This window comes from Anopheles arabiensis, chromosome 3, assembly GCF_016920715.1.
Source record: "Anopheles arabiensis isolate DONGOLA chromosome 3, AaraD3, whole genome shotgun sequence".
Taxonomy (NCBI): domain Eukaryota; kingdom Metazoa; phylum Arthropoda; class Insecta; order Diptera; family Culicidae; genus Anopheles; species Anopheles arabiensis.
In genome coordinates this window covers 43907178-43932716 of record NC_053518.1, presented here as the reverse complement: position 1 = coordinate 43932716, position 25539 = coordinate 43907178, and the positions used below count along the sequence as shown (strand labels likewise).

At 44.5% G+C, this 25539-nt stretch overlaps 1 protein-coding gene across 1 annotated transcript in view; it reads left to right on the top strand.

The window, feature by feature from the left end:
• LOC120902282 overlaps nucleotides 1–25406 on the top strand; it is a 102245-nt gene extending 76839 nt beyond the window's left edge. The window contains exons 2-7 of the mRNA XM_040310907.1: nucleotides 6296–6329; nucleotides 16620–17585; nucleotides 17678–17814; nucleotides 17892–21597; nucleotides 21687–21949; nucleotides 22060–25406. Of these exons, the coding sequence (XP_040166841.1) occupies nucleotides 16620–17585; nucleotides 17678–17814; nucleotides 17892–21597; nucleotides 21687–21949; nucleotides 22060–22249 (5262 nt within the window). The 5' untranslated portion in view covers nucleotides 6296–6329 and the 3' untranslated portion in view covers nucleotides 22250–25406. The remainder of the gene's footprint in view (nucleotides 1–6295; nucleotides 6330–16619; nucleotides 17586–17677; nucleotides 17815–17891; nucleotides 21598–21686; nucleotides 21950–22059) is intronic.
• The last annotated feature ends 133 nt before the right edge of the window (nucleotides 25407–25539 follow it).

The window sequence follows — 25539 nt, the reverse complement described above, 5'->3', positions numbered from 1 at the left end:
AAGTACTCGCTGGGCTTAATTATTATTTAACATACAGCCCTCATCGCGTCCGACACTTTATCGCATCGGAACCAAATAGACGGAACTGATATGGGAGGGGAGAGAATTCAACATGAAGTGTGTAGCGCGTTCCCTTTTGGCGAAACTCACGATTTCGCATCATTATCAATGACCGTGCCACCGTATTCGATCCAACGGCAAAAATACAATTTAAAGAGGTCACCGGCGCTGGTTTTGTACTGTACGACTGGCCAGCAGCGTGCTAAATTACTTTCGATCCATCATTGTGTATGTGTGCAAGGAAGAGCGAGAGAGAAAGAAGGCTGTACAGTCTAAAATATCAGTAATGTATGAAACACATTTGCTTGAAACGATGCATGGGAAAATACGATTTAACATAACAAGTACCTAATCAAATTACTGATTTCGGTTTCTTCCTCTCCTCTAAATCTGACACTTTGCTTCCTATTATTAGCTGCTGAGTGGCAAGCGAACGAAACATGCACGTTCCTGTCTCAAAAGCTGACAGACATGTCGGAGACGCAATTTACACCCAGCCCATCGATGGAGGACTATGAAGTGAGGTGTGGTGGCTGCCACCTTCGACCGTCCTTATCAGTTAATGACTTACAACACTACAGCGGAACTGACGATAGCTTCTTGTGCGAAACAGTCAGAACAAAGCTAAATGTTTGCCGCATTGCCGTTGACTTCTGGATTGGAGGCCAGAGTTTGGCAAATTCCATCGTGTTTTGGATACATAATAAGCCGCCAGATCGTTCACTGCGTTCTTGAAGAGCAACGAGTAAAAGAGATAAAATGTATGATTTTTGTGGTAACAGACACGAACTCATTCGCTTGTGGTAAGTCGCCCTTCCGATAAGATAAGGGCTATTGAAGAAACCGATAAACAATTGTTTGTTATCCGAAGCAACAAAGCGAACTATTTTGCCTACTTAATATCTAATGCTGTTACAGCCAAATAAGTTTTTCCAAAGAGTGTTGTAAAGAAATGCTTCTGGAAATAGCTTTAAATCAGCTGTTACATTTTTACAGCATTTCCCAACACCACGAACCATTGAGTCTGTTGGACGCATTGTCAGTCGTAGGATTTCCTTTATGGTATCGTCTTGTTAATTTTTTTGGTGCTTTTATGTGTTTGTATATTCTTTTCCTCTAAGCTGCCTGTATGTATTTGTGGGCAAATAATATTCTACATACATGAGTGTACCCTTTTTTCTTCGTTCCCCGTCATCGGAAAGTCAATGGCCTTTCGCGTACCTCTGGGTCGTGTCGTATGCAGGGTGTCTGTTTATTTCGACACATCGCGTCAGGAGTACGATCTCCTCCGTATCCTTCCGTACTCGGTTCCGTCTTAGCAAAGGCCAGGGTTTTTCTTCGCAAGTTAACGTCGCAATACAACGAGCGCGGCAGTACCTTTCACCTTAATAGCAAAATAATGTAGAACGAGAAAGAAAAAGGTGAAACCATTACAACAGCAAAGGGGTAGCAAAAAAAAAAACACCGTTCCTGTGTTCTGATTGATGATGGGCAGTGCGCGGACAGGTTGGGCCTGTTTTGTGTTGTGAATGTGTGCGAAACCGCGTCCTGACATAAATTCATGAAGAAAATAAAACATATACGCAACTCTCTTTGCTTGCTGTAACATTTACAGGCAGTGTAAGGTTTCTGGTGCGTAGGTTTGCCCAATTGCGTAGATAATAAAACGCAGGAACAGCAGAGCAGCACCTCGCGGTCGTGGTGGTGGTGTTGTTGTGCGTAGAGTTTCACCACTTTTCGATGCGCGAAGGTTTGCTGAAACGGTTGTACATGTGTATGGGTGCGAGAGCTATACATTGAAATCAGTCGTCATTCAAGGGATTGCGTGTGTTTTTTTTCTTCTGTTCGTTCCGTTTCGTTTTCATCGTTCGATCTCGTCATATAGCATCCTCTCGCAATGTGAGATTTTTCTCTTCTCGCTCCTCATACTGGGCAGATACACCAGGGGAGAGCGAGAACCAGAAAAGATGGGAGAGTACTTGAGGGGAAGGAAAGGCAGGCAGGTCGGGACGGAAACGACTATGTGAGAGCGCGTTTGGGGGGCCCTGTGAGGATAAATGGAATTGCGTATTAACGCAAATTCGGTTGCCATGCCATGCTGGGGAGGTTCGCCTTTTGGAGGAAATGACAGAAAAAAGTGTTTTGCTAGTGTTAGTTGCAGAAAAACAACACTCATTTAAGGGCTGGAAATACTTACCCCAGCATTATTCTGTGAGAATTCGCAGTTTTAAATAAACAAATAAGTCGGAAAAATTGCCATCCAGAGCGGATTGTTCCTGTCAAAGTTTTTGTTAGATTATAGAATAATTTGGTAGAATAAACCACAAAACAACTCTGGCCACTTTCAACACACAACCATCAACGAACAAACCCATTGTGTGTGTGTGCGTGTTAAATGATCCTGCAGACAAGCCACGAACCAACGCAATACTTGACTAAGGACCCACAGACGCAAATGGATAAGACGATACATAACAGAAAACTTGATTTGCCGTGTGTAGAGCAATAGAGATAAAGCTGAACGTTGAATGTATGTATGGTGGTTCAGTTCATATGTATAACGTAGTTGTTTGTGTGTTCTATTGGTTTTTTTTTTCGCTTAATTGCTTACTAAATCGTCATGACGCTATATTTGTACAGCGTTCTTCCTATCAAGCGACTAGCTAACGATGTTTCAAATCGTTTTCATACAGCTGTATCGTATGGTTTACTCCCTGCACGCTTCCTGGTGCTCTTGTTTACTTGCCTTCCTAAGGTATTATTGGAGAAAAGGTAGATCATGGTTCAATTTGTATACCAACACACAAATACCAACACACACCCCCGTTCTGGCAGGATTCCAAAGGAGAGCACTCTACTGTTGCTTTTCATACCTTTTCTGCATGGGGCATGTATTTGTGAGCGAGAAAAACAACTTCAGTTTCTAACGTCGTTCTTAGGCAATAATAATAGCATTCGAAGCGAAAAAAAATATACACTGCTCGAAATTTAACACAACAGCTACGATTATTGGTTTATGTTGCGACGATATCCCAGCTCACCCATACCTTTTATGTGGAAAGGGTAGGAAGAGGGAACCAACTGATGGATAACCGCGAGAGAGGGGTGTGTTGTTCAGGCGCAATAGCAGTAGAGAGATAGAGAGAGAGAGGAAAACGGTTTCAATGCTACACGCACACGGTCTCAACATCGACCAGCTGATTTCTGTATATAAAACGGCCCAAGTGTCATATTGCCTACCGTTGCACAGCGAAACAATCAGGCTCTCTCTCTCTCTCTCTATCTCTGTATCTCTCTCCCTCTTTTTTCTCGCTTTTCTGCTACGAGAGCTTGTGATATCCACGGTGACCATGGCATGCGCAACATCAACACCAGTGTAGTTTTCCATTTTCGAACGCTCATCATCCCTTCCTATCAGTCACACATACACACGCACACACCCCTTCGATGTTGGGGGTTAGTGCCGTTGCGCGTTATGTACAATAGTACCGCTCTTCGCCACCTGCTGGCTGTCAGGTCGCAAGCAGCAGAAGAGAGGCAGGCAAAGCGTTCCTCTGGTGTGCGTGTGTGTGATGGTTAATCATTTGTAGACTGTGTGCTGCACTGTGTGGGTAGGGGTTGGATATTGTTGGCGATATACATACATGACAGTCGGGAGGGGGGTAGTGAAAACACATGTGGCCTGCTGAATACGGCAGCAAAAACAACACAATTCTAGCAACATTTCGCAGCTTAATTCTATCTAAGCAGTTGTTGCGAACGTATCCGATTAATATAATCGTCTGTCGTTTGCTCCCTAGACCAGCCTGCCCGTATTGCGTAGTTTTTTGTTCTTTGTTTGTCAATATTGCTCGCTTCATATCCGATATAGAAGCTCCCTTGACCCATCCCCTACACCACTGTTGTCACTGTTTGGCAATGGTTTTCAAATTTGACGCTCTGTTCTCTCGTAACTCATACACAATCACACACTGACTCGCGTACACAAACACACACACACACACACATACATATAGCACACCACACCCTGGGTTATGCTTTCAAGCACTATCTTCTGCACATCATCATTCTGGTCGACCGCTGCTAAAGTCTCCCCCACCCGCCCAACACCCACGATCGGTTGCACGATCTGTGGGAGTTTCGCGATGTCCAAGCACGGTGGCCGCGGGGAGATGGTTCAGGCTCGTGCGCACTTGTATGTGTTTCCGAGCGAAACGGTCGAATGTAAACAGAAATACGAAATACAGGGTTTTCGAGGATTATATAGACATGTTCAGCGAGTTGTTGATTCGTTCAGACATATAATAGACTCTTTCAGCGAGATATAGAATTGTTCGGAAGTAGGCGTAGACATGTTCAGCGATTCTGTAGAGCTGTCATTTGTTTTGTTTACACACTGTGCCGCAGGGTTCAATTTTTCATTCTTAAAAGTCCTAAAAGTAGCTAATAATCATTCTCCATAAACAGCTTGGAGACATAAATTAGTTGAAAAAAGCATATTTTTTTCGAAAACCGTTTGTTTACCTTCTGATGAGAATGATCCAACTTGCAGTCCAAGGGGTACGAAAGTGACAGCTCTACAGTATAACCGAACATGTCTACACCTACTTCCGAACAATTCTATATCTCGCTGAAAGAGTCTATTATATGCCTGAACGAATCTACAACTCGCTGAACATGTCTATATAATCCTCGAAAACCCTGTAAATAGGTACATGCGCGAATGTGAAAATGATCCCATAGTTAGAGCTCGTAAAAAAGAAGAAGAAGCAACGAAACACGAGGAGGGCGATGTGTACCGATGGGGGCAGAACCAGCGAGTCAAAGGGGGTATAAACAACTGCTGAGCATAACATATTGAGCTAAAAACATCCAATCGTCCCTTTTCTGATTTTTTGGGTTTTATATTCATCCCTACATCGCGTATAACGATGTTGATCAACTATCATTGTATAACGATAGATGTGTATAACATTATTTTAGTTCATTTATTTTTATTTTATTTTTATTGTTCAACTTTGGTTTAAATTTTTATTATTACTTTATAAAAAAACAATACTTTGATCAGCTCGATTTAAATAATGATTATTTATTGGAGTAAAAAATTTGCATTTTCTTATTTTTATGTAGTATTTCATTTTTTTACAATCCAAATTCCTATTGTTATGGATGTCACTGTAGACCAGCTGTAAACCAGGGACAATCATCACACAGGTTAGCGTATTAATTCTCCCACATCTGTCATACAGGGAATATAAATCTGGTGGCGTTGTTTGTGTGTTACTCCGCGTCCTCTGTTGTCCAAATGTAGACGACGGTTCTGCTCTGATCTTTTAGAACCTGATTGCTGTGTACGTCATTGCTTTAAACCGTTTATTTTTTATTTTTGAGAGAATGAAAAAAACACAACGGTCCAACAGAGAACGACAGTGGAGAGAAGAGCTATCCAGATCGATTCAATGTGCAGTGTTTGTGTGTCCTCTAGGGTGTAGAATAAGGGCGACTATGTCATGCCTTAGTCAAACACAACTCGGAGTGTTTGTATTTTTAGAGGTGAACGAGCAGATCGTGTAGCGCATGCTGATGATCATGATGACGGCGATGGCGATCGCGGCCTGAGGAGAACTGAACGAAGCAGCGTGCGAGACGCGAGAGAGACCCCGCTAGGCATGGTTAGTGGTTTCCTTTTTTTTGGCCTTTGCCGTTTTAGCGCAAACCAAAGCGCGACCGCTTTGCCCAGAAAGAGGAAGTCTTATGAATATTGGATGAAGTTTTCTATCTACTTTAGCGGTTTGGGTTTAGTTTGTTTCTCCATTGCGTATTTGACGATGGCGATGATCGAGAGGGCAATCTACGCATTGGGCTTCAGAAGTTGAAGATTAAAAAAAAAACCTGCCCGTTACTATGCGCGAGACATGTTGTTCGAGGGTGGTTTTTGTCGTCGTCCTCGGTCTGCCAACAGATGACGTTGCCTCTCTTATACACTCTTACTGCGATTAGATGGTTGATGGGGTTGAAACGAAGCATGAAATAAGAAAGATACAATAAAGGTTGCACTTGAACTAAAATCGGGGTCACTTCTGTGCACAGATCTTTTACATTTTATTTGTTTGAAACATGACAAATTCAATCAATTTGCGTTTTATGTTTAATGTAAAAGCAAATAATCTTTTTTTTTTTCAATAAAATGAAAATAATAACTAATTTTATTATTGCGTTGTTTTTCTCATTACAGGTATGCATTGACGTGCCCACTGGAAATAGATCCCGTGAGTAATGAAAACTCCTGTCGATAAAATAATGTCATCTCGCGACATTCGCTTGGTACGTTTACATAACCACCAGAGGCGTACTCCATTTATCTGCTCCGATGCATGCGAGTATTGTGTGTATGGGTGAGCTTTGTTTGTGGCACCTGTACTACCCAACACCAAGACGCACATTTCGAAGTGCATTCAGAGTACATTGCAATTGTTATTGATTTCGGTTACCTTAACCTTTGGCTGTCCTTTACAGTTGTCTTGTTGCTTTTTGTTTGATATTTTTTTATATTTGAATTAAGGATCGATCGATCTACCTTCACATAATACTTTTTTTTGTACGGTCAATACTCACCCCTTACTTCAACAATTTGAGTGTGATTCAACATTTTCCTTTTTTGTTGCATCTTTGTGTCCCATCAACGTTTCTCGTGTTCACTGTTAGCAAACGAGTACATACACACACACATACGACAACGTACATGCAGCAAATGCCTATTATGGGTCCGTTTGCAATTACAGTTTCAATGACAGTCACTTCATGTGCAATGAAATCAAGACTCGTTAGCTACTTCTGGGGATGAAAAAAAACATATCCTCTATTTTGGACACTCCATTCGGTAGTATCAAGTTTGACCGCTAGCACATTAATGCTTCTTATTCACCATCTTTTGCCACAATGGTAGCTCGGCAATACCATCAAAAAATTTATTGGCGAGTTTTTCTCGCCTACCGTACGTACCGATCAGCAATCAAATCTACCGCGAGAGCCCATACAATAATTGATTCAGTAATGAGTACATTATAATGTCGTAAATTTGACCAACCCATCTTAAAATTTAAGATTTAGGTATAAGCACATTTTAAACCCAAAACTTATCTACCAGCAAAAAACTTTAGTTTGTATATCTAAGCTTATGTAGTGTCCTTCTTGACATCTTTGACTTCTTATCCACCTACCATAGTTTGTCCCCAACCCTATTATAGAGCGAGTAAAGCTCCGCTCTACTTTATTTTGCACCCTTTAACCTTCCGGTCTGGTTGATATATATAAGCAGCGTGTGTCAGTTGTGTGCGTTTTCTTCGTAATTAACCTTCAATCGGTATCGGTTACTTGTGAATAACAGACAATTCATTCTTATTTGGAATTGATTGCCTGATGTTGTGACGTTAGAAGAAATAACGCTGAAGTTAATATAATCTAAGCTAGGCATGTGTGCCTACAGCTAAATATCATACTTATGACTTTGTAGCTGAGCGAATGGAAGAATATAGATTTTTTAAAATAATCCAATGTTCAAGTCACTAGCAATAGAGCATTTACAATATTTCACCAGCAATGATAGCTCAATTGTATTAGAGTCTAAACTATTCCAATTATGTTCAATTACTGAACTAAAGTAATAGGCCTCAACAATACAGGAAGGCAACTCTGTTACGAAATTTAATCATTATTAGACGCGATGGACCTTGATTGTATTCAGATGATTTCTTGATCATATTATGCAATTGCTATTGTTAAATTCAAACTGCCAAGCAACTAATGAAAGATATAATAGGTGTCAAGTTATTTGGACAGCGTTCTGCTGGATATATTAGCAATTGTTAGCATGAGGAGGGCTAAAATACACATTGCCCTTCAATCAAGGTTTTCCGGTAAATGTGTGTGTGTGTGACTGAGAAGCGAACTCATATTGAACATTGCAAGTGTGTGTGTGGCTCGTTGGCTTCCATCAAGTAACCGTGTGGCACGTGGAACGTATGGATTTCATTAGAATGTAATTTACCTTAGCGCGGGGGGAGAGAGGCTTGATAGAGAAACAGTACAGCTACAGTGGGTGTGTGTGCATTCGATTGAATAAATAGAAGGGGCATCGCAGTAGCAAAGTAACAACTGATCAAATGCACACAAAGCCTTTACCAACATCACCATGCGCGCGGTGCGAAGGTAACACGCGACGTGAGTAAAGATGCTACGGGCGAAACCCAACATCTCAGCTGCGGGTGCCGCTTTGTCTGTGTTGAGCATGCCATTCGATCTTGCCATTCGATTGCTCTGGCTGGGCTGGCCTGCCTTTTATAATACGTGCTGTCGAGATCAACCTGTGCTTCCTCATTGTGCCTCGCGAGAGAGGGTGGTCAGCCGTTGGGTGGAAGCAACGACGTCAATTGCGGTGACTGCGGCTGGAGAATAATTTAAAGGAAAGGGTGTAAGTGAAGTAGCGGCAGCTATTTCTGTGCGCTCTGCGAGTGTGTATGCGGTCGGGTCTGATTGAGGTTTCTGTTACGCGCGTTGCCGTCACTCACCGTAAGACGGCGGAACCTTCCCCACACACCCATCCCATCCTATGGTTCGGTGGGCCGAATCGAAAAAGACCTTAGGGAAGCAACCAGGCTTTGGGTATGTGTGTGTGTGTGTGTGTGCACCGTTAGACTTCACTTTCTTTTTTTTTTCGCCACCGACGGCAAATGGCTGACGCACCGGTTGAAGGCGTGCGGCGAAGGAAGCGGACAACGAGCAGGGGAGCGGACTGAGCAGTGCAAGAAAATCGGCACGTGTCGTTTGCAGGCAGAACTGCCCTCTGCCAATTACAACCGCCCCCCCCCCCCATCTGATCCACATTATCAATTTGCTGCAAGTAAACATCTGCATAGTCGCACTACTACTACTACAGCCAATGCGAGCGTGTGTAGTATGTTTCTCTTGATCGTCGGTTTTGGTACGGACATTTCAAGGACTCGCCAAATGTTGGCCTGGGCGATCATACACACACACACGATCGTATCCTTCACTCTTCGTGTCGTCGGTCCCTTCACTCAGGCTCTCGGGCATACATGCACATGGTGGTACCGATTGTGAAACAGCTGATTGCGTTGGACGACGAGTGGCAACGTTGTTGATTGCGTGTGTTTTACTGCATGAGATAACGAATTGGAAGCAGTGTTCGGGTGCTTGAAATCAGCGTGCATTCGTCTATAGTCTAAGTTTGTAATTTTTTTTTTTTTGCTTTCTGTATCTGTAGTACTATCGACCCTTATTTTACCTCCCTGGCAGGCGTGTTATGTCAATGCAGTACAAGCGTTCATTACCGGTTATCCGGTGTGTGCATGTATGGGATTTTTCGTTCAAGGTCTTGCACAACGTACACACTGAAGGTTCTTTCAACGTTTCTTCTAACATGGTGTCTGTAGCAGTTGCAGATTTGTTCATTTTGTGTAACTATTTCTAACCTATGCTACAATAATGCAATATTTTAATACAAATTCGCAAACCTTCACATTATATCAATGGTATAAATCGTGTAAATGAAACATTGATTTAAAATGGTGTAATATAAAAGAATGAAACAAGGTCGGTCAAACCAATTTGTTCATCCTTGACGTGGTGACTAGACCTAACCATGGGACGAACCCCAAACCTCGATCGAAATTCAACCGATAACAACACATCATCAGAAATCGTTGACCTTGCGGTGGTAGAATGGTTGGTCGCGCTGTTGATAATGTTGCTGTGTTTGACTAGTATGAGATAATATTTTTTCATTATTTTTGGTTTTCTTCTTTGCCTTGCTCGGCTTTGGTGTTGGCTTTTGGACTATGTTTTAGCGGATATAAGAGCATACAAAATTAACTCACCATGTCCGCTGTACATACACACATGCACATTTATAGTACACATAAATAAGCAACAATATCATTTTTCGTTCCTATTAACTCAATCATCTAGTTATTTTTTGGCATTCAATTTGATTGCCCTAGAACGCCTTTAAGTATTTGTATGATTTAATAAAAAAAAATACGGACTTTCGCTGTTGCCTGTAGTAGAAGCAGAACATTCTTCTTCTCGCTGTTGCTCAAAAATAGAACTGTGTCATGTACGGCGAGTCGACGTGTTCGACGGTCGATGGTTTCTAATTTAGTTCATTCGGTTTAAAAGCAACCTTCTGGTCGCGCAACTCTGATCGCGATCATCGCAAACGCACATACGTTTGATGTGAATCTTCTCGCTGCGGGACGCATGGCTACGCGGTGACTGAAAGAGATTGTGTGTGATCCCGTGACACCCTTTTACGATAGTTGTATGTTTTTCCACGGCCTCGCTCAAGTGACCGACACACATACACCGATTCTAACTTTGCCTGATCATGGACCTACGAGAAGGTACAGTTTTCTTTTTGCCCTATGTCTCCAAACGGCGCAGGAGTTGATCACTTATCGAAAATGCTTGACGTAAAAAGGTATTTCTAACAAATGCGGATGTTGTTTTGATGAGAATGTAAAGTACAAAATACGGAAATATTGAAGGATCACCACGAGAAATGCCGCGTATACGTAATAGTCGTGGTGGATTTTAGTTAATAATAAATCAACATATATTTCCTGCACTTGTTCTGCAACCCTCTGCTTGGTAGGTACTGTTGCCCTTTCACCACAATCAGCTTCATTTGAGTCCAATGATCATCGCCATCAAAGACGACTGCGCATAATTAACTTTCACTGAAATCTTTCCAATGTTCCAATGAAGTAAGGAATCGGGGGCCTGACTTTACGAAACGTGTTGCTTCAACTTGTTGCGTATTTCTAGTTGGGGTAGTGTGGATTTCTCTGTAGAAAAGGGGGAAAAATCGAACGGCCAGTAGGAGGGTGGTTTGCATGTGCCGCACTCTGGCAGGGGGTGGCAGCAAAACCGGTCCGAGGGAAATCTCTCTCTTGCCTTGCCTTTCTTGCGGCATTGCACCTTGCCACGTGTATGTCTCTCCTTTGGCGATCGCCACAGAAAGAAGGTGGCTTAGTAGTTGGCACTTGTTGGCTTTATTTATATGAGCGTATTTTCGTACTAGTGTGTAGCGTTCTGTTGTGGCAGCAGGGGAGCGCGCAGCACGTGCCGTTAAAAGTAGTACGTTGTACAGTGCTGGCCGTGTACCACACACAGATCTGCTTGTTGCACTGTAATGTCTTGGCTTTCGTAGTGGAGGACTGTTTATGGAAATTCTGAAAATATTAACCCTTGAGGTGTATGTTTGGGTGTATCCGAATTGAATTGCACATTTGATCATCTAATTTCCTGTTTTTATCAACTATTTACTTGTGCTGAAAGCATGACCACGAGCCTTGCATTTCAACATCCAGAGTGCATCCAGAATGGTTAAGGTCTTCAAAAGGACAGATGCTGAGCAGGATGTTACTCCGACGCGTGTGTTCGATTCACCTAATTGAGTCGCTGTATTCGAGCACGCCTTCAACGCCTGATCACTGACGCTGTGGCTTTCATCGATTACTACATTATCAATCGACAGCAGAGAATGAGCCTGGAGACTTCACATGTCGTAGTGGTGCCCCATCGTACGTAAAGTCATACACTGAGTTTGCAGTTGTTGAATTCAACTCGGCGTTATTTATACACACTCTACGCAAGCATAATACAAACGGCAGTCTCGCGCAATCGCACTTGCCCGTGAGTCGCTGGCCATACTGTGCGCCTTTTACCTTTGCCCTCCCTAGTCCAGACGATTGAGACGTATCGTAATCGCTTCTTGCTCGTATAAAACTCAAAACCAGCTATTTCCAGTTCCTTAGGGCACTTTTGTTCATAGCAGTGTTGGTCGCATGCGTAGAATGCATGTAGCTGGGGGGAAAGTATTTGCAAGCGGAATCGACTAACAGATTCGTTCAAAATTCGCCATTGTAAAATGGCTTCGCTTCACGGGGGGGTTCATTTAAGAGTTTGGGACAATCGTTGAAAAAGGTTATCGCATAATAGCCGCACGCTCACGATAAGGCGACGACCGTACGCAACAAGCTGCTTGCTTAAGTTGTGCATATTGGTTTGGTGGTGGGCTACCAACATGTATGATGCTGCTGCTTACTCTCTGCACGGAGATAGCATGCTTCAGTGGTTGGTGGAATGTTCTGATTGCTCCGCTTGTTGAACTTCTGAACTCCTGGCAGCAGCAGTAGTAGTAGAACGATCTCGTAAAGTTTTCCCGGAACTAACCAGAGGGGGAAGTATGAAGCAGTTCAGTAGACGTAGACTTCGATATTTGCTTAATCAAAGAAAGCATTAAGATCTGAAGGACGGTCAACAACTTGGGTCGCCGCCCCTGTGGGTCATTTACTCGGAAGGTACATTTACTGATCAGGCCAGGCAATCATTGTGTCTGGTCTGGTCCTTGCACTGGTGTGCTATTTACACAAGCGATGCGGCTGTACTGTACTGCTTTGGAATTGGTACTGATCTTCGCACTTCAAGAAGGTGAACTGCTAGCATCTTCAGTCTCAGCGTGTGTCGTTGACAGTTGACTTGAGTTAAATGAACTGTGAATTACTGGTGTTTGTCAGCGGGTGTGTGCGTCTGGCCATGGAATACTAGGCGAGAAGCATCGGACGGAAGAAATGCGAGAAATGCGCGGCACCGTTCGAGAGGAACCATCTGCGTCACACCGTCTCGAACGTGTTTACTGATCCCCGTCCAGATCTTTGCGTGGGTCGGTCTCTTTTTCCTTTATTTTTATCGACCTCTTGACGTGGATGTATAATTAAGTTATCGAATGAAAGGGGAAAACGCTACGGAATTGGGTATAATATTGTCGAACGCTGATGATTGCCAGGACTTGAGTATTGGGTGAACCTTTTCTACTCCAAAGCTTCAGTTTCTATGCTACAAACATAATTCCTTCTATATAGAATTCTTGCAAGCAGTACTTCAGTGAGACTCAGTATGTAGACATTAAAGTAATCTCAAAAGGTTTCTCTGATACACCTTTCGATTTTGCAGACAACTGCTGTGCCACCTTTCTCTGTTGATCAACCTTGTACGAAAAAATGGGTTAAACGTATTGGCAGTAAAAACTTAATGAGTCTCCCTCCAATCAGTCTGTCCGTTCAATGAAGAGCTACTGTGGCGGTTGGTATTACTTTCTGAACGTCGGCGCGCTTCGTGATTGGTTTTGCTTTTACCATTAGAAGACCTGTCAGGGAACAATCACGCGTGAGAGGATATCTTCGCCAGTTTTGGATGTAGGTATTGGCGTAATCTTATAGCAACATTAGTTTCCCCTTTTGCCCTGTCCTGTGTCTGCGTCACCGTTGACGAATGCTTAACTAGCTGACTTTTGCGTTCAATCGCAATAGCCTTTTGAACGATTTACGCTACTAAACTTCTCTGCTAAGCGATCGTGTTGACGATGACGAACGACGGTGATGTTAAAACTCGATGATGACAATTTCAGTTCCATCAAAATCACGTGTTGTTACCTCACCAGCAGAGGCAGTCCCGTCGCTCCGCTCGCTCGCTCGCTCGCTCGTGCCATGAACAAAGAAAAGAAACAAATCGCGTGTGGGGTTGTTGTATATAGGAAATCAACTGTTATGAGTAGGGGTAAACAATGATTCCAACCTTGCGTTTTCGGTTCTCTCATTGAAGAGGGAAAACCGTTTTCGCCTCACGCCCTTCTCAGCTGGTATGACCTCACCGCTCTCAATGCTGGAGCTGCTGCTGCTGCTGGAAGATGTCATGTTGCTGCTTGTGTTTCGATTTTGCTCCACCGAGTGACGCACGTCATCGAGTTCTCTTGCCCTGCTTGTTGGCCTGGTTCGCTCCTATTTCGCTTCAGGTTTCATAAGTTGGTCGATTTTCTCTCCTCTCTTGAATTGCTTGCAACATAGTCGTCCCTTGCTTCAGCTCGATATATTCGCTATCTACCACTCTTGCCGCTCCTAGGCGAACCCTCCTTCCTTCAATCGTTCGACCTCAACATGCGCCGTTTTCGCCTTTGCCTTGATTTCGATAGTACATAACGGTAGGCGATGGGGGTGCTGTGCAGCATGGGCGAGCTTTTTCACATAGCTTTTGACACTCGGACACATGGTCACGCACACAGGCGCAGAAAAAAACATATGATTTCTCAGCCGTACACAGCACTACTGACGGGGGCATTTGAGAAAATTGAACGCTTCTGATGATGAGAGCAGGGGGAAAAATAGAGTGTGACTCGGGAACAGTGGATTGCATGGTTATTGGAGTGAATCGTTTGTATTTCCGATGGAACGCTATTCCGGTGCAAAATATGCCCATTTTAAGGCTATGATTTGTCAAAAGACACATCGTTCCTTTATTTTTTTTTAAGTGTAATACCGTTAAGGCTGTAGGGACAATTATGCTATCTTCAATCAGTGTTATCAATTTACTCCAAACTAATCACCTTTCCAACATTTATTCAACATACATAGGCATGCTCACAAGCAGCTCTATCATTGAACTCTATCAATTTCTTATTTATGTTTCGCAACACATCATTTCTACCCTCGCTTCTAAAAACAATCCAAATATCCATAAATAATGCCCTAAATGCATTCTCGTTTAGCTTCTTTTGTTAAGATTTTCAGCTTGCCGGGAACTATTTTTAAAAGCACAGCAAGGTTCTAAGGGTGTAAAAGGTATACATGGTGACCTAGTTTTCATCGCCCCTTTTTAGGTGTCCACCAGCAGCAGCAGCAGCTCGTACCACATCAACATGAGGCGGTATAGGCACCTAAGACCCCAAGAACGTCAGTACGGCTTTAAGAATCTATTGGCATAGTGTGTGCGATACATACATAAGACAGCACACGCACCCCCAAATGGGGCCACCCGAAGCAACAATGCTTCCTCTTCTTTAATCTCTTTTCTCTCTTTTTATGCTTCGTCGTTATGCAGAGAGAGCGAGAGAGATAGAGAGAGAGAGAAAGAGAAAAGAGAGAAAGGGAAAAGCAATACATTGAAGGGAGTTGTCCTACAGAGTAAGTGGGACAAAGTGCCGACCAAGGCAGGGGAGCTCACATTTTCCTAACTCCATCAACACATTTCCCGTCCATCGGATAGTTGAATTTTAACGAGAGTAATCCTCACTGACCGTAACGGTCTGTGTATGTGTGTGAGTGTGTTTGTTTGTTCGTTTTACTACTTTCGGCATTCATTTCCCTTTCACTCTCTATGCACTACATTGATCATTTTGCTTCTTTTTTCTTATGTTTTCTAACATACTTGTGTTAAAATAAACAAAAGAACAAATGTCTATTAACTATTGGAAGTTTAATGTACATGTTTTATAAGAAAAAATAATAGAGGAATATAGTAAAGTTTATATGTTTGTAAAATAATCATTTTAAAGCAATTGTTGCATTTCCATTCCTTGTTTTGCAATAAAACAATGCATTAACTACAATGTGTCCAAAAATAAGTAATAAAAATATAAAACAAGAAACAAAATGAATGCTCAACGTTATCCACGTTTCACTTCCTTGTCTTTTTGTGTGTCGCCTCATGAAACGCCACGTACAACAACCAAAAAAACGCCAAACTAGAAGAACGTGTGACATTTAGGGGTTTACTTTTGTAGCTTTAAACAACACTGGTGAATGGAATGTTGCCAACTATCACATTCGCCATCGTTTGCCCGCTGGTTGGCGTACTTGGCACAGAAACAGGCCTCGTGTTGTGTCTTCACCAATTCACGGTCATTTCGAACGTTACGAATGTCCACCAGCAGCCAGCACCATCGACCAGGTGGGGATACCTTTCGGACGTTGAGTTGACTGTTGCCAGCCCCTACAAAACCAGCCAGTGGTGTCGGGCACGTGGAATGAACCAAGCACCAAGCAGCCAGGTCCACTGCCTCCCAATTTCCAATCCTATATTGAAATGAAATCGACCTAAAAACGTGGCTAAGCAATTGCCTCCCCCGGGTTTGTGTCGCTATGCTGTCGTGTGTCCATTATTCTTCAGAGCATTTAGTGTGTCCGTCCGGGGGCTATATACACGCACGCGACGTTCGATGGTATGTGTGTGTGTGTGCCTGTATTTGGTTGCATAATTTATGTAGGCAAGCAGCGACATCACCTGCAGCAGAGCACACTCGCGCTCACTCCATTCGCTTACATTTACACTTTGTGAAGGTTGATGGGTGTGTATTGTGCTGTTACTAGAGTGTCTCCTCTGATCATAGGAGGGCTTATGTTTTATGGGCTATATTTTGCATGCAAAGATTGAACTCTTATTTTATCTTTCCCTTGGTTTTACATGCCGAAGGCCACCGTCACCTCGTTAGACAACAATCACTCTCGTATTCGGAACATTGGCAAATATACATTTGCTACCTAGCAGCACAGTATGGTCGGAACAAGTTTACAAGCTTGTTTGAACATTGCTCACTTGATTGATTAGAAAGTATTTATTTACTTACAACTCACACCTGAAGTAAAGAAATTGTTGCAAATCGTATTTACATTTTTTTAATTATTATTTTTTTCTTCACAATTTAGATGCACAGCGGTAGCTCCATATCACCTAAACATCCCGCCATACCGATATCAATCGGTATAGCCTCTCTGGTACTTGAGGGAAGATCATCCGCGCTAGATGACAGCTCGATCCACGCTCCGTCCACGTCGTGTGCTGCAACCTCGAGCGTTCTCGCCAATGGCCATGGGACAGGCGACGGTGGTGCCGGCGGAGGTTCTTCCTCCGGTTCCGGAGGTGCCGGTGGCGAGGATGATGAGGACGGTGGGTTTTGCAGACAGAAGCGTTCGAGCGAGGGCACTGGAGCAGGGGCATCGTCGCTTCAGCAGTGCAGTCTCTTGGCCATCAACGAGTCACACGGCAAATCGTTGGCGATGTCCTGCTGCCACACACCGGACGAAGCGCAACGAATCAATCTGAAGCTACAGCAGATACGATCTTCCTGCCCAAGCACGAGCAAGGACGAAGTGCAGCAGCTGGTGACAGTGTCGGGCGAACCGAGCCGACTGCCCGGAGGCCGCAGACATGAGCGGGAGCTGTACCAAACGTACTCCAATGCCGCCGGTCAGCGCGATTCCCTCGAACGGGGAACCGCATCGTCAGCATCATCGGCTGCATCCTGGGTATCGCATGACCACGCCGCCATCTCTTCGGCTGCCGCTGGCGTCGTTATCTATAGTGGATTCGAGAAAATGAATGTACTTGGTACCGTGTCGCCCATCAAGAATCACCCGATGGGCAACAGCTTCATAAACTTTTCCTCCCCAACGCCGACGGCGGGTGCTGCTGGAGCAACATCGTCCGCTACGGTCAATGCTATCCAGTCCCGCAAACCAGTGGCTGGCGGCGGGTCGTCTTCGTCGAAGCTACAAGCGTCGTCGCGTCCGCGCGAAGGACCGCACTGTGAGCAGTTTCTGAAGAAGATCGGACTCAACAAGCCGGAGGCAGCTGATGGACCGGAGCATCACTGCAGCTATCGCAACAAATACGTAAGTTGTTTTCAATAGCACGAAGCAAAATTGCATTACGTTTGTGCAGATGATACATACCAGCGATTTGTTGCTTGTTCTTATATTTCTAGTGTCTTCGCTGGCAGGTGTACTTCAAGCAGCTTTCGTCCATCCTGACGAACGGTGAAGCGGTTTGCATCGAGGTGTATCTCGGACCGGAAAACCATACCATACTCCTGGAGCAATGGATTCTTAAGCTAGTGATGACGTAAGTAATTCGCAGTCAACGCGCCACGCAGTTGAAATACTTATATCTGCGCTTTTCTTCTATTTTACCTCATACAGCAAATCACCGGCAACCATGACCATCCAATCGTTGTGTGCCGCCATACGTAGTCAGCTGTACTTTTCACAAATTTCGGCGTGGAGCGATCTGATAAAAAAATCGCTCGAGCCTGACCTGTTCTCAAACCCGCGCATAAAAAAGTTGATCCCTGCGGCAAAGTGCAAAGCGGGCGGAGGGTCTCCTTTTTCCCTGGCACAGGCCAGGCTTGATATTCTGTTTCGCATTCGAACATACGACAATACTGCGTGTTTTAACGAGAAACCGAACGTTCACAACTTTCCCGATGCGAGTGTGGCGGACAATTTCGTGATACAGGTGTGTCTCAAAAGTTTGCCTCGGCTTGACCGCATACCGGGAATCGATGCCGCGTTGGATGCAGCGAAGATGAGTGCAACGCTGCAGAAGCAACAGCAGGTTGACCGTATACCGTTGCCCTGCCACGAGAAGGGCAAGCATCGGTGCGCGTTTAGGGTTGAGCTGGAGGAAGAGGAAGACGACGATGATTCATCCATGGTAGAGGGCGGGATGGAAGGCGAAGCGGGCGACGGTGATGTTGGTGGCGAGGACAGTATGTTGCTCACATCCGCCGCAATCAGCCATCGCGAGAAACAGCTGCTCAAGTACAGAAAGCGAATGTTGAAGCGTGAAAAGAAAAAGAAAGCCGGCGGCGCTGTGGGAGAAGGAAACAGCAATGCGAGCCCTACGAGTAGTAGCAGCAACACTAGCAGCGGAGCAACCAGTGTCAGCGATCGGAACGGATCCGGAACTGCCGATGGGTCATCGTATTTGTCGGCAAAAAGTTGTTACATGAGCGGTCAGATCGGACCGTTGGGTAACAATATGGGAAGCAAAAGCAACCACCCCTCCACGGAACCAACGGCAAACAATGCGTGTAGCAATGGAAACTGTCGCAATGCATTAACATCATCTATTAATTCAATTCAGCCACCGCTTTACTCCTCCACCGATCGTCACCAGGCAATGATGGTGTGTGATGATCGTTTTCATGCGATCGCTACCAACTCGAAATCCACCCAAACAGCAACGGCTGCATTATCGGTCGACCTGCTGTTACCGCCGCTCGTTTCGGTAGCGACCCAAACGGAACCCACTGTTTCCACCGCAATGGTTTGCAGCGAATGCAAAACCAGATCATCCCGGACGGCAAGCGGGAATGAAACGCGCTCCTCACCAGCGATGAGTGAGCCGGCGCAGCGCGAGATGGAGGTTAGCCAAAACATGAACCATGCCAGCAGCAGCATTAGCAGCACAAACCGTGATAGAAATATGCAATATTTTAACGATTACTATAGGACTTACGATATTATCAATGAAAACTGTGATAAAGGTCCAGAGGCGCCTGTCGGGTGCGGTAAGCAACAGCAGCCGGGCCGTGCTGATGTGCACATGCAGGATGGCGGCTTCCGTAGCGACCAACAGTCAAAATCGAACGGTAATGGAGTGAGCGGTTGCGATTTACCCGACACGTTTCGTCGACCGTGCTTCATTGTCGGCGGCGATGGGTACGAAGGGGATGAAGATGACGAAAGCAGTGCGCAGAAAAGGAACCGTGCAATCGCAAACGAAGCACCCGCCCTTCAGCAGGGCGATCTGCTCCTTCAAGCCATGCAAAGAACTGCCATGTTGAATGGGTCGAGTGAGAGAGACGGCCAGGAGCGGTATGGCAGGGCGAAAACTGTGCATGGAAATGTGGCTTTAAACAACAACAATTACACCACTGCAAACAACAACTTCGTCGAGCGTGATAGGGGGAAGGATGGTACCGCCGTTCCGGTGGCAAATGGGGGGAAACAGCACGAGCAGCATACAGAAGCCACTAGAGGCGACGAAACGGGCGAGAGGAATGGTGCGAAATTGGCAGCAGCAAATTGTGAAACAAGCGAATGTGATACCTTCAGTAAGGAAAAGAAGCTAGATTTAGGTGACTGTCGTCTGTGCAAACGACAAAAAACGAAGCATAATTTTAAACTAAACCTTACCCCATTGCTCTCCTCGGCGGCCGAGGTGCCCCCGTCCTCTTCGAAAAAGGAAGCATCGAAGAAGACGACGATGATCGCTGCGAGCACAGTACTGGACTGTGGATCAACGCCGCCGGGATGCCGTCGTACGTTGTCGGAGAGTTTAGTGGGACATTTTACCATACCAGGATCTTCGGCCATGGCATCCGGGTCAAACGGCCACGGCGCAGCTAATTATGAAGGCCCCGATAGCGAAAACGTTCATTCTGGACGTGGGATGAATGAGGCGTACGGGCTTGCCTATTCCAACGTAGAAAATCTGAGCCCAGGGGACAGTCCAATGCTGAGCAGCTCGACCGGCGCTGTTGGAAATGGCATTTTTACATTCGAACAGATGAAATCGTACAGGCGCGCGTTCTCGGAAGATGTGATTGACACGATCACCTCCCTTGGCCCTCGATCGTACGCCGGCAATGATCGCACCCAAACCACCGAAGAGGATAGCACCGACGACACTGACGGCAGCAACGGTGGTGATAATGAGGTCGAACAGGAGACTCATCTACAGCAGTCGGGAGTTTGCGTTGACCATCGTCGTACAGCCACCGGCGAAAGTTCACGTACTGCGATGGGAACATCGGCCAAATGCGGGCAACAAAGTACACGCCGTCATCGGCCGCATACCTCAACGCCAGCAGGGAATGATACCGTGTGTAAGGAGCCGCTCTACATCAGCTGCTCGGAGACGGATTGTTCTGTCAGCACTGCAAGCAGCGTTTCCCCTCACAAGAAACAAATTCTGAGCTGTGCTGCCATCGGAAGCGCCACGAGCGCCTCAGAAGGCAGAACAACCGCTAGGGGAGAGGATTTCTCCAATAACCTAAAGCAGCAGCTCACACAGCACAAAACATCTTCGAAAATCAACCTCAACTACGTGTTTTGCTTGTCACCGCTGGCGCGCGATGATTCCGGCTTTACAAGCGGTAGCAGCCCGGCCACTTCAACCACCTTTCCTGCCACTTCCCCGATCGCGATCGATGACGCAGGAACGTTTGGCAAAGCTACGAAAAGCGTTCGAATGACCAACAGCGCACACAGCGCGGGACTCTTTCGTTACGACTTTGAAGAGACCCCGGTTAGTCCGGTATCGGGCACTATCAAATCAAAATCCGCCCCTGCCTTTCCATTCTCCCCGCCGTTGGGCGGTGGTGCCCTGTCGCCACGCTTTTTTCGAAATGCCCAGCGCCAGTTTCACCATCGCACCCGGTACCCCTCGGAACGATCGTCCTTCTCAGAGCGTTCGTCTATCGGCTCGGATGAGCAGTTTTCCGATGACGATCTATCATCCTATCTGTTGGACTCATCGAACGGCGGCAGTTACTGCAGTCCACTCTCGGGACATCAACTCCTGCCGACGGAGGAAGGGGGCGTTGGGTCCGCTCTAAAGATGGGTCGTTATATGGCTCGCACCACTGCTGGCCTGCTGCCTACGGCGCAGATGCTGAGCAAGGTGCTGAACAGGAACCTGTTCCGGTTTGGACGTGCACCAATGCTCGGAACGCTGGAAGAATCGCTGCTGCAACGACGGCTGAGTCCGAAATTCCAGGTCGCCGATTTTAAAGTGCTGCTGGGTGCCTCTGGCAGCTTCTGTCCGACACAGCTCACCATACCGGCTGCATCCTACTTCTACGAGCTCCCTGGGCAGCACTTAACTACACCGTATGTGGTAAGTTTGAGCAAGCGGTAGTTCTTCCTTAGCCCTTACGCTGTGTCTGAACCATAGCTAAATGAGTGACGTTTCGTTTCCGGTTTTAGTGTGAATTACGTCTTCCAAGAAAGGGATACTCGATACCGCGCACAGGCACCGTCCAGGCAACGTTGCTCAATCCGCTGGGAACGGTGGTGCGGATGTTTGTCGTGCCGTACGATTTTCGAGATATGCCAGCTATGTCCACTACCTTCATACGGCAGCGCATACTCGCCTGTGACGATAGCAGCCTCAAGCTGCTCGGCAAAAACATCGAACAGCTCAGCAATGCCGAGCAAATGAAGTTGCTGCGTTATGCGATCCATTTGCGGTAAGTAGTTTGCACAGCCTTTGAAATTGCTGTTTGTAGCTTCTTTAAACGACAGTGACACTTATCTTAATCGAATCGAAACACTCCCTTCCCTTTCCATTCCGTCGCAGGTTTCAAACATCGCGATCTGGAAAACTGTCGCTTCACACAGACATCCGGCTGCTGATTTCCCGCCGCACCGACTGTGATACGGCCGCTGCCCATGCGAAAAATTTACTCGAGTCCCCGAACGAACTGAAAGTGGTTACCATCGTACCGGATAATCCCAAGTTTAGTTTACGTATTGATAAGCAGCAGTAGTGTGGCTTTAACAAACTCTCCTCTATCCCATGCGTGGTACGGCGAGTGAGCATTCGAGGTGTGTGAGAATTTCGTCAACAGTCAACCTATCGACTGGGAGGCCCTATTAGACACACTGCTCTATATTCTCTCTTTTCTTCCGCAAATCCAACCGTAGAGAGGGATTTATTATCGTTTTGGATGTTTTTTGTTTCCCTTTTGTTTGTCATACCGATTGGCACTAAAACCGGGCGATTGTTATTCATTAAGAAATTTTACTTGTTTAATGCGTTTTGTTTTATAATAGCTATATGCAATTACAATGTTTCGAAAATATTTGTGTTTATTATAATCATTTGCTTTCTGCTAATCATTTTACCACTTCAGTACAGTGTGATCTCTCTCGCTCGGGCTCGATAAGTTCAATAACATGCAGCAGTTTCTGCAAGTCTATTTTCGTGAAAGGAATCTTGTTCCCCCAGCTTTAGAGTATAGTAAAAGGGTCAATGATTTAAACCACCTGGGGAATGAACCGGGAAAGTTGTGCGTCGCGCAGGTAATGAAGCAACAGAGCAATTGAAGTTCAATAGTTGGCACGTGTGATGGGGATGAGAAAACGAAAACTTTATCAAACGGAATCGTAGGATTAATTCTAAATGGAGAATGAAACTCATTGGTGAGTCGGTGAAAACCCATCTGCAAAGATACAAGCAATTGTGATCTATAGATCGGTTTAGATTTATGCTTCAACTGTGATTGACGAAAAGCGTAAATTGTATGTTAGATACAAACACAAACTGTGTATAATCCGATGGGATGTGTGTATGTGTAGGCGAATGAAAAGAAATGGTAAACAAATTCACAGAAAGGAAGAAAACAAGTGGGAAATATACTATCATTCCAGAACGAATGGAAAACGATGCAAAACAGAATGCTAACAATACCGATACGTGGAAGAATCACAATGGAAAGTGAATAAAAATACACCGTTTATGTTTGGAAAAAAACGATAAACGATAAAAGGACGACAAACAGATGATAATACAGCAAATGTACATAGCACGTTCTTACATGTGATGCAAGGGCAATATGATGATGATGATGATGATGAAGGCGAAGATTTTGCAGTGGTTTGGGGTGATTGTTATAGAACGAACGCCTGTGTTCATTTGTTCGTTACGCTTGTGCTCTTAAAGACAATGTTTAACAAAACTTTACTTTCGCGCTGGGTTCGCATTTACGCTACGACACGTTGAGTTCATGCATTGCGTACACACAGGCAACTGGTTTACTTCTTCATCCCCTCATAAAACTAATGTTTGTTACACTTAGTGTAGGAAAAAAGTAGTGTAAAGGCAGAAGCAATGCTGTGATGCTGCTTTTTTTTGCTGTTCTTCAAACGTTTCCCGTGTCGTATTCATCTTGGCATTGAGCAAAGTAAAATTTATCTCGCAGAAAGATTAAATCTTTCTAGTGCAATTTGCCAACAATCCCTTTCCTGTCTTCATGTTAGTGAAATATTTGCCGCGATAATAACGATATCATCCCCCTATGTCGATAATTAGCGAAAAAATCACGAACTAAGGATTCAACAGATGCGCATACACACTAGATTCAACACACTGCCATATAAGCGGAATGGGAGGAGAGAAAAAAGCACGCCAAAGCGTTGTAAGGCGTGCCGATAGCCGATGAATGGATGCGTAAAAAGTTGTACTTTAATAACGTAGCTAAAATTCGTTCTTATAGCGCCTAATGTTGCAAGTTGACTTTACCGGCATTGGAATGTGTATGGAGTTATACACGTCGGCTCTATATATGTATGTGTGTGTATGTGTGCGTGTAATAGCGGTGCTTTTTCTCCTAGATAAGCAAAAAGGCGAATTAATACACATAAACTTTGGCTGTTCTTTTTGAACAGAAAATAACAATAATATCTTTGATGTCGCCGGAAGGATTCCGGCAAATTGGTATGCCGCCAGGTTACGAGTTGGAAAGCAGACGCTCGCGTATATGCGTTGGTTTATGTTTTGTTGTACAATTAATTTGTTTGTAAAGCATACGTGCGTGGGAGGGATTGATTTGTACTAACGTCCTGTGCATATCCTACGATCGGCAAATACTACAGCACCACTGATCAGGCAGCTTCGTTCCGATTGCCGTCCCGACGCTTAGTGCATCCGTGGTACACTGTGTGTTTTAGAACAAGTAATTATTTTACCATAAAATAACTAGCAACATTGCCACCGAGAGATGAGTTTAAGAAATCATTACTAAACATTACTAAACAACCACATAGGGCACAAACTCTCTCACACACACACACACACACACAGACACACAGCTGTGTTTGTGCACAGATAGAATGAACAGCAAAACGCAAAACAAGTAAACTAGTCACAGACCCTAAAATGAGTCCTTTTACTCATCGCAAGTGTACGCGTGTGTACGAATACTTTGTTTTTAACCACCGGAGTCACAACATTTCAATTACCATCAAATAGATTTCTCCCATCAAATTGATATCAGAAAGACAAACGGATAATACGGAACACGATTGCAATGCCATTTTCCTCCGACACAGCAATTAGGAGGGAAAAACCCAAAAAAAAAGAATAGGAAGGGTAAATTATAACAACTCGTTTCTGGATCTATTTTACGTTAACGTTTTGCATCCTTATTGCGTATCTTTTGATTTTGAGCCCGACAACCGCATCAACGCGCATTCAAACTGTAGATATAGGTCTGGGGAGTGGCTCACGAATTCAACTGGCTGGATCAGAGTGAAAGTTAAACCAAAAACTTAAGAAAATACTATACAAGGTAAACGATACAGTAGTAAAATAGAGAACAAGTTGAACCAGAGTCGAGACATAGTAACATTACGAAAATAGTAACATTGTAAGCTATGTAGAAACAGGATAACGGAAGGGAATTAAAAAGAAGAAAATGATATAATAAAAAAAACACACACACAAACACTTACATCAACACACAACACACACACATACACACAAGTGAACGGTATGAACAAAATGATGAAGAACAGAATAACAATATACATTTACTATATATTTATATATACAAATTTTTTCAGAAAAGTAATGAAAAATATTTAACGAAATAATAAAGAAAAACGAAATCATAATTCGCTAGATGTTCAGTTAAAGATTAAAAATATAACCTAGTCCTGCGAGTATTCTTTGTTTTACTACATTCGAAAAGTAAATGGCCAACAGCTCAGTTCTAACTTGTTTTTCACTATCCTTACCATAGACTGCAATGGACCATAGAAGTAATCAGCACCCGCT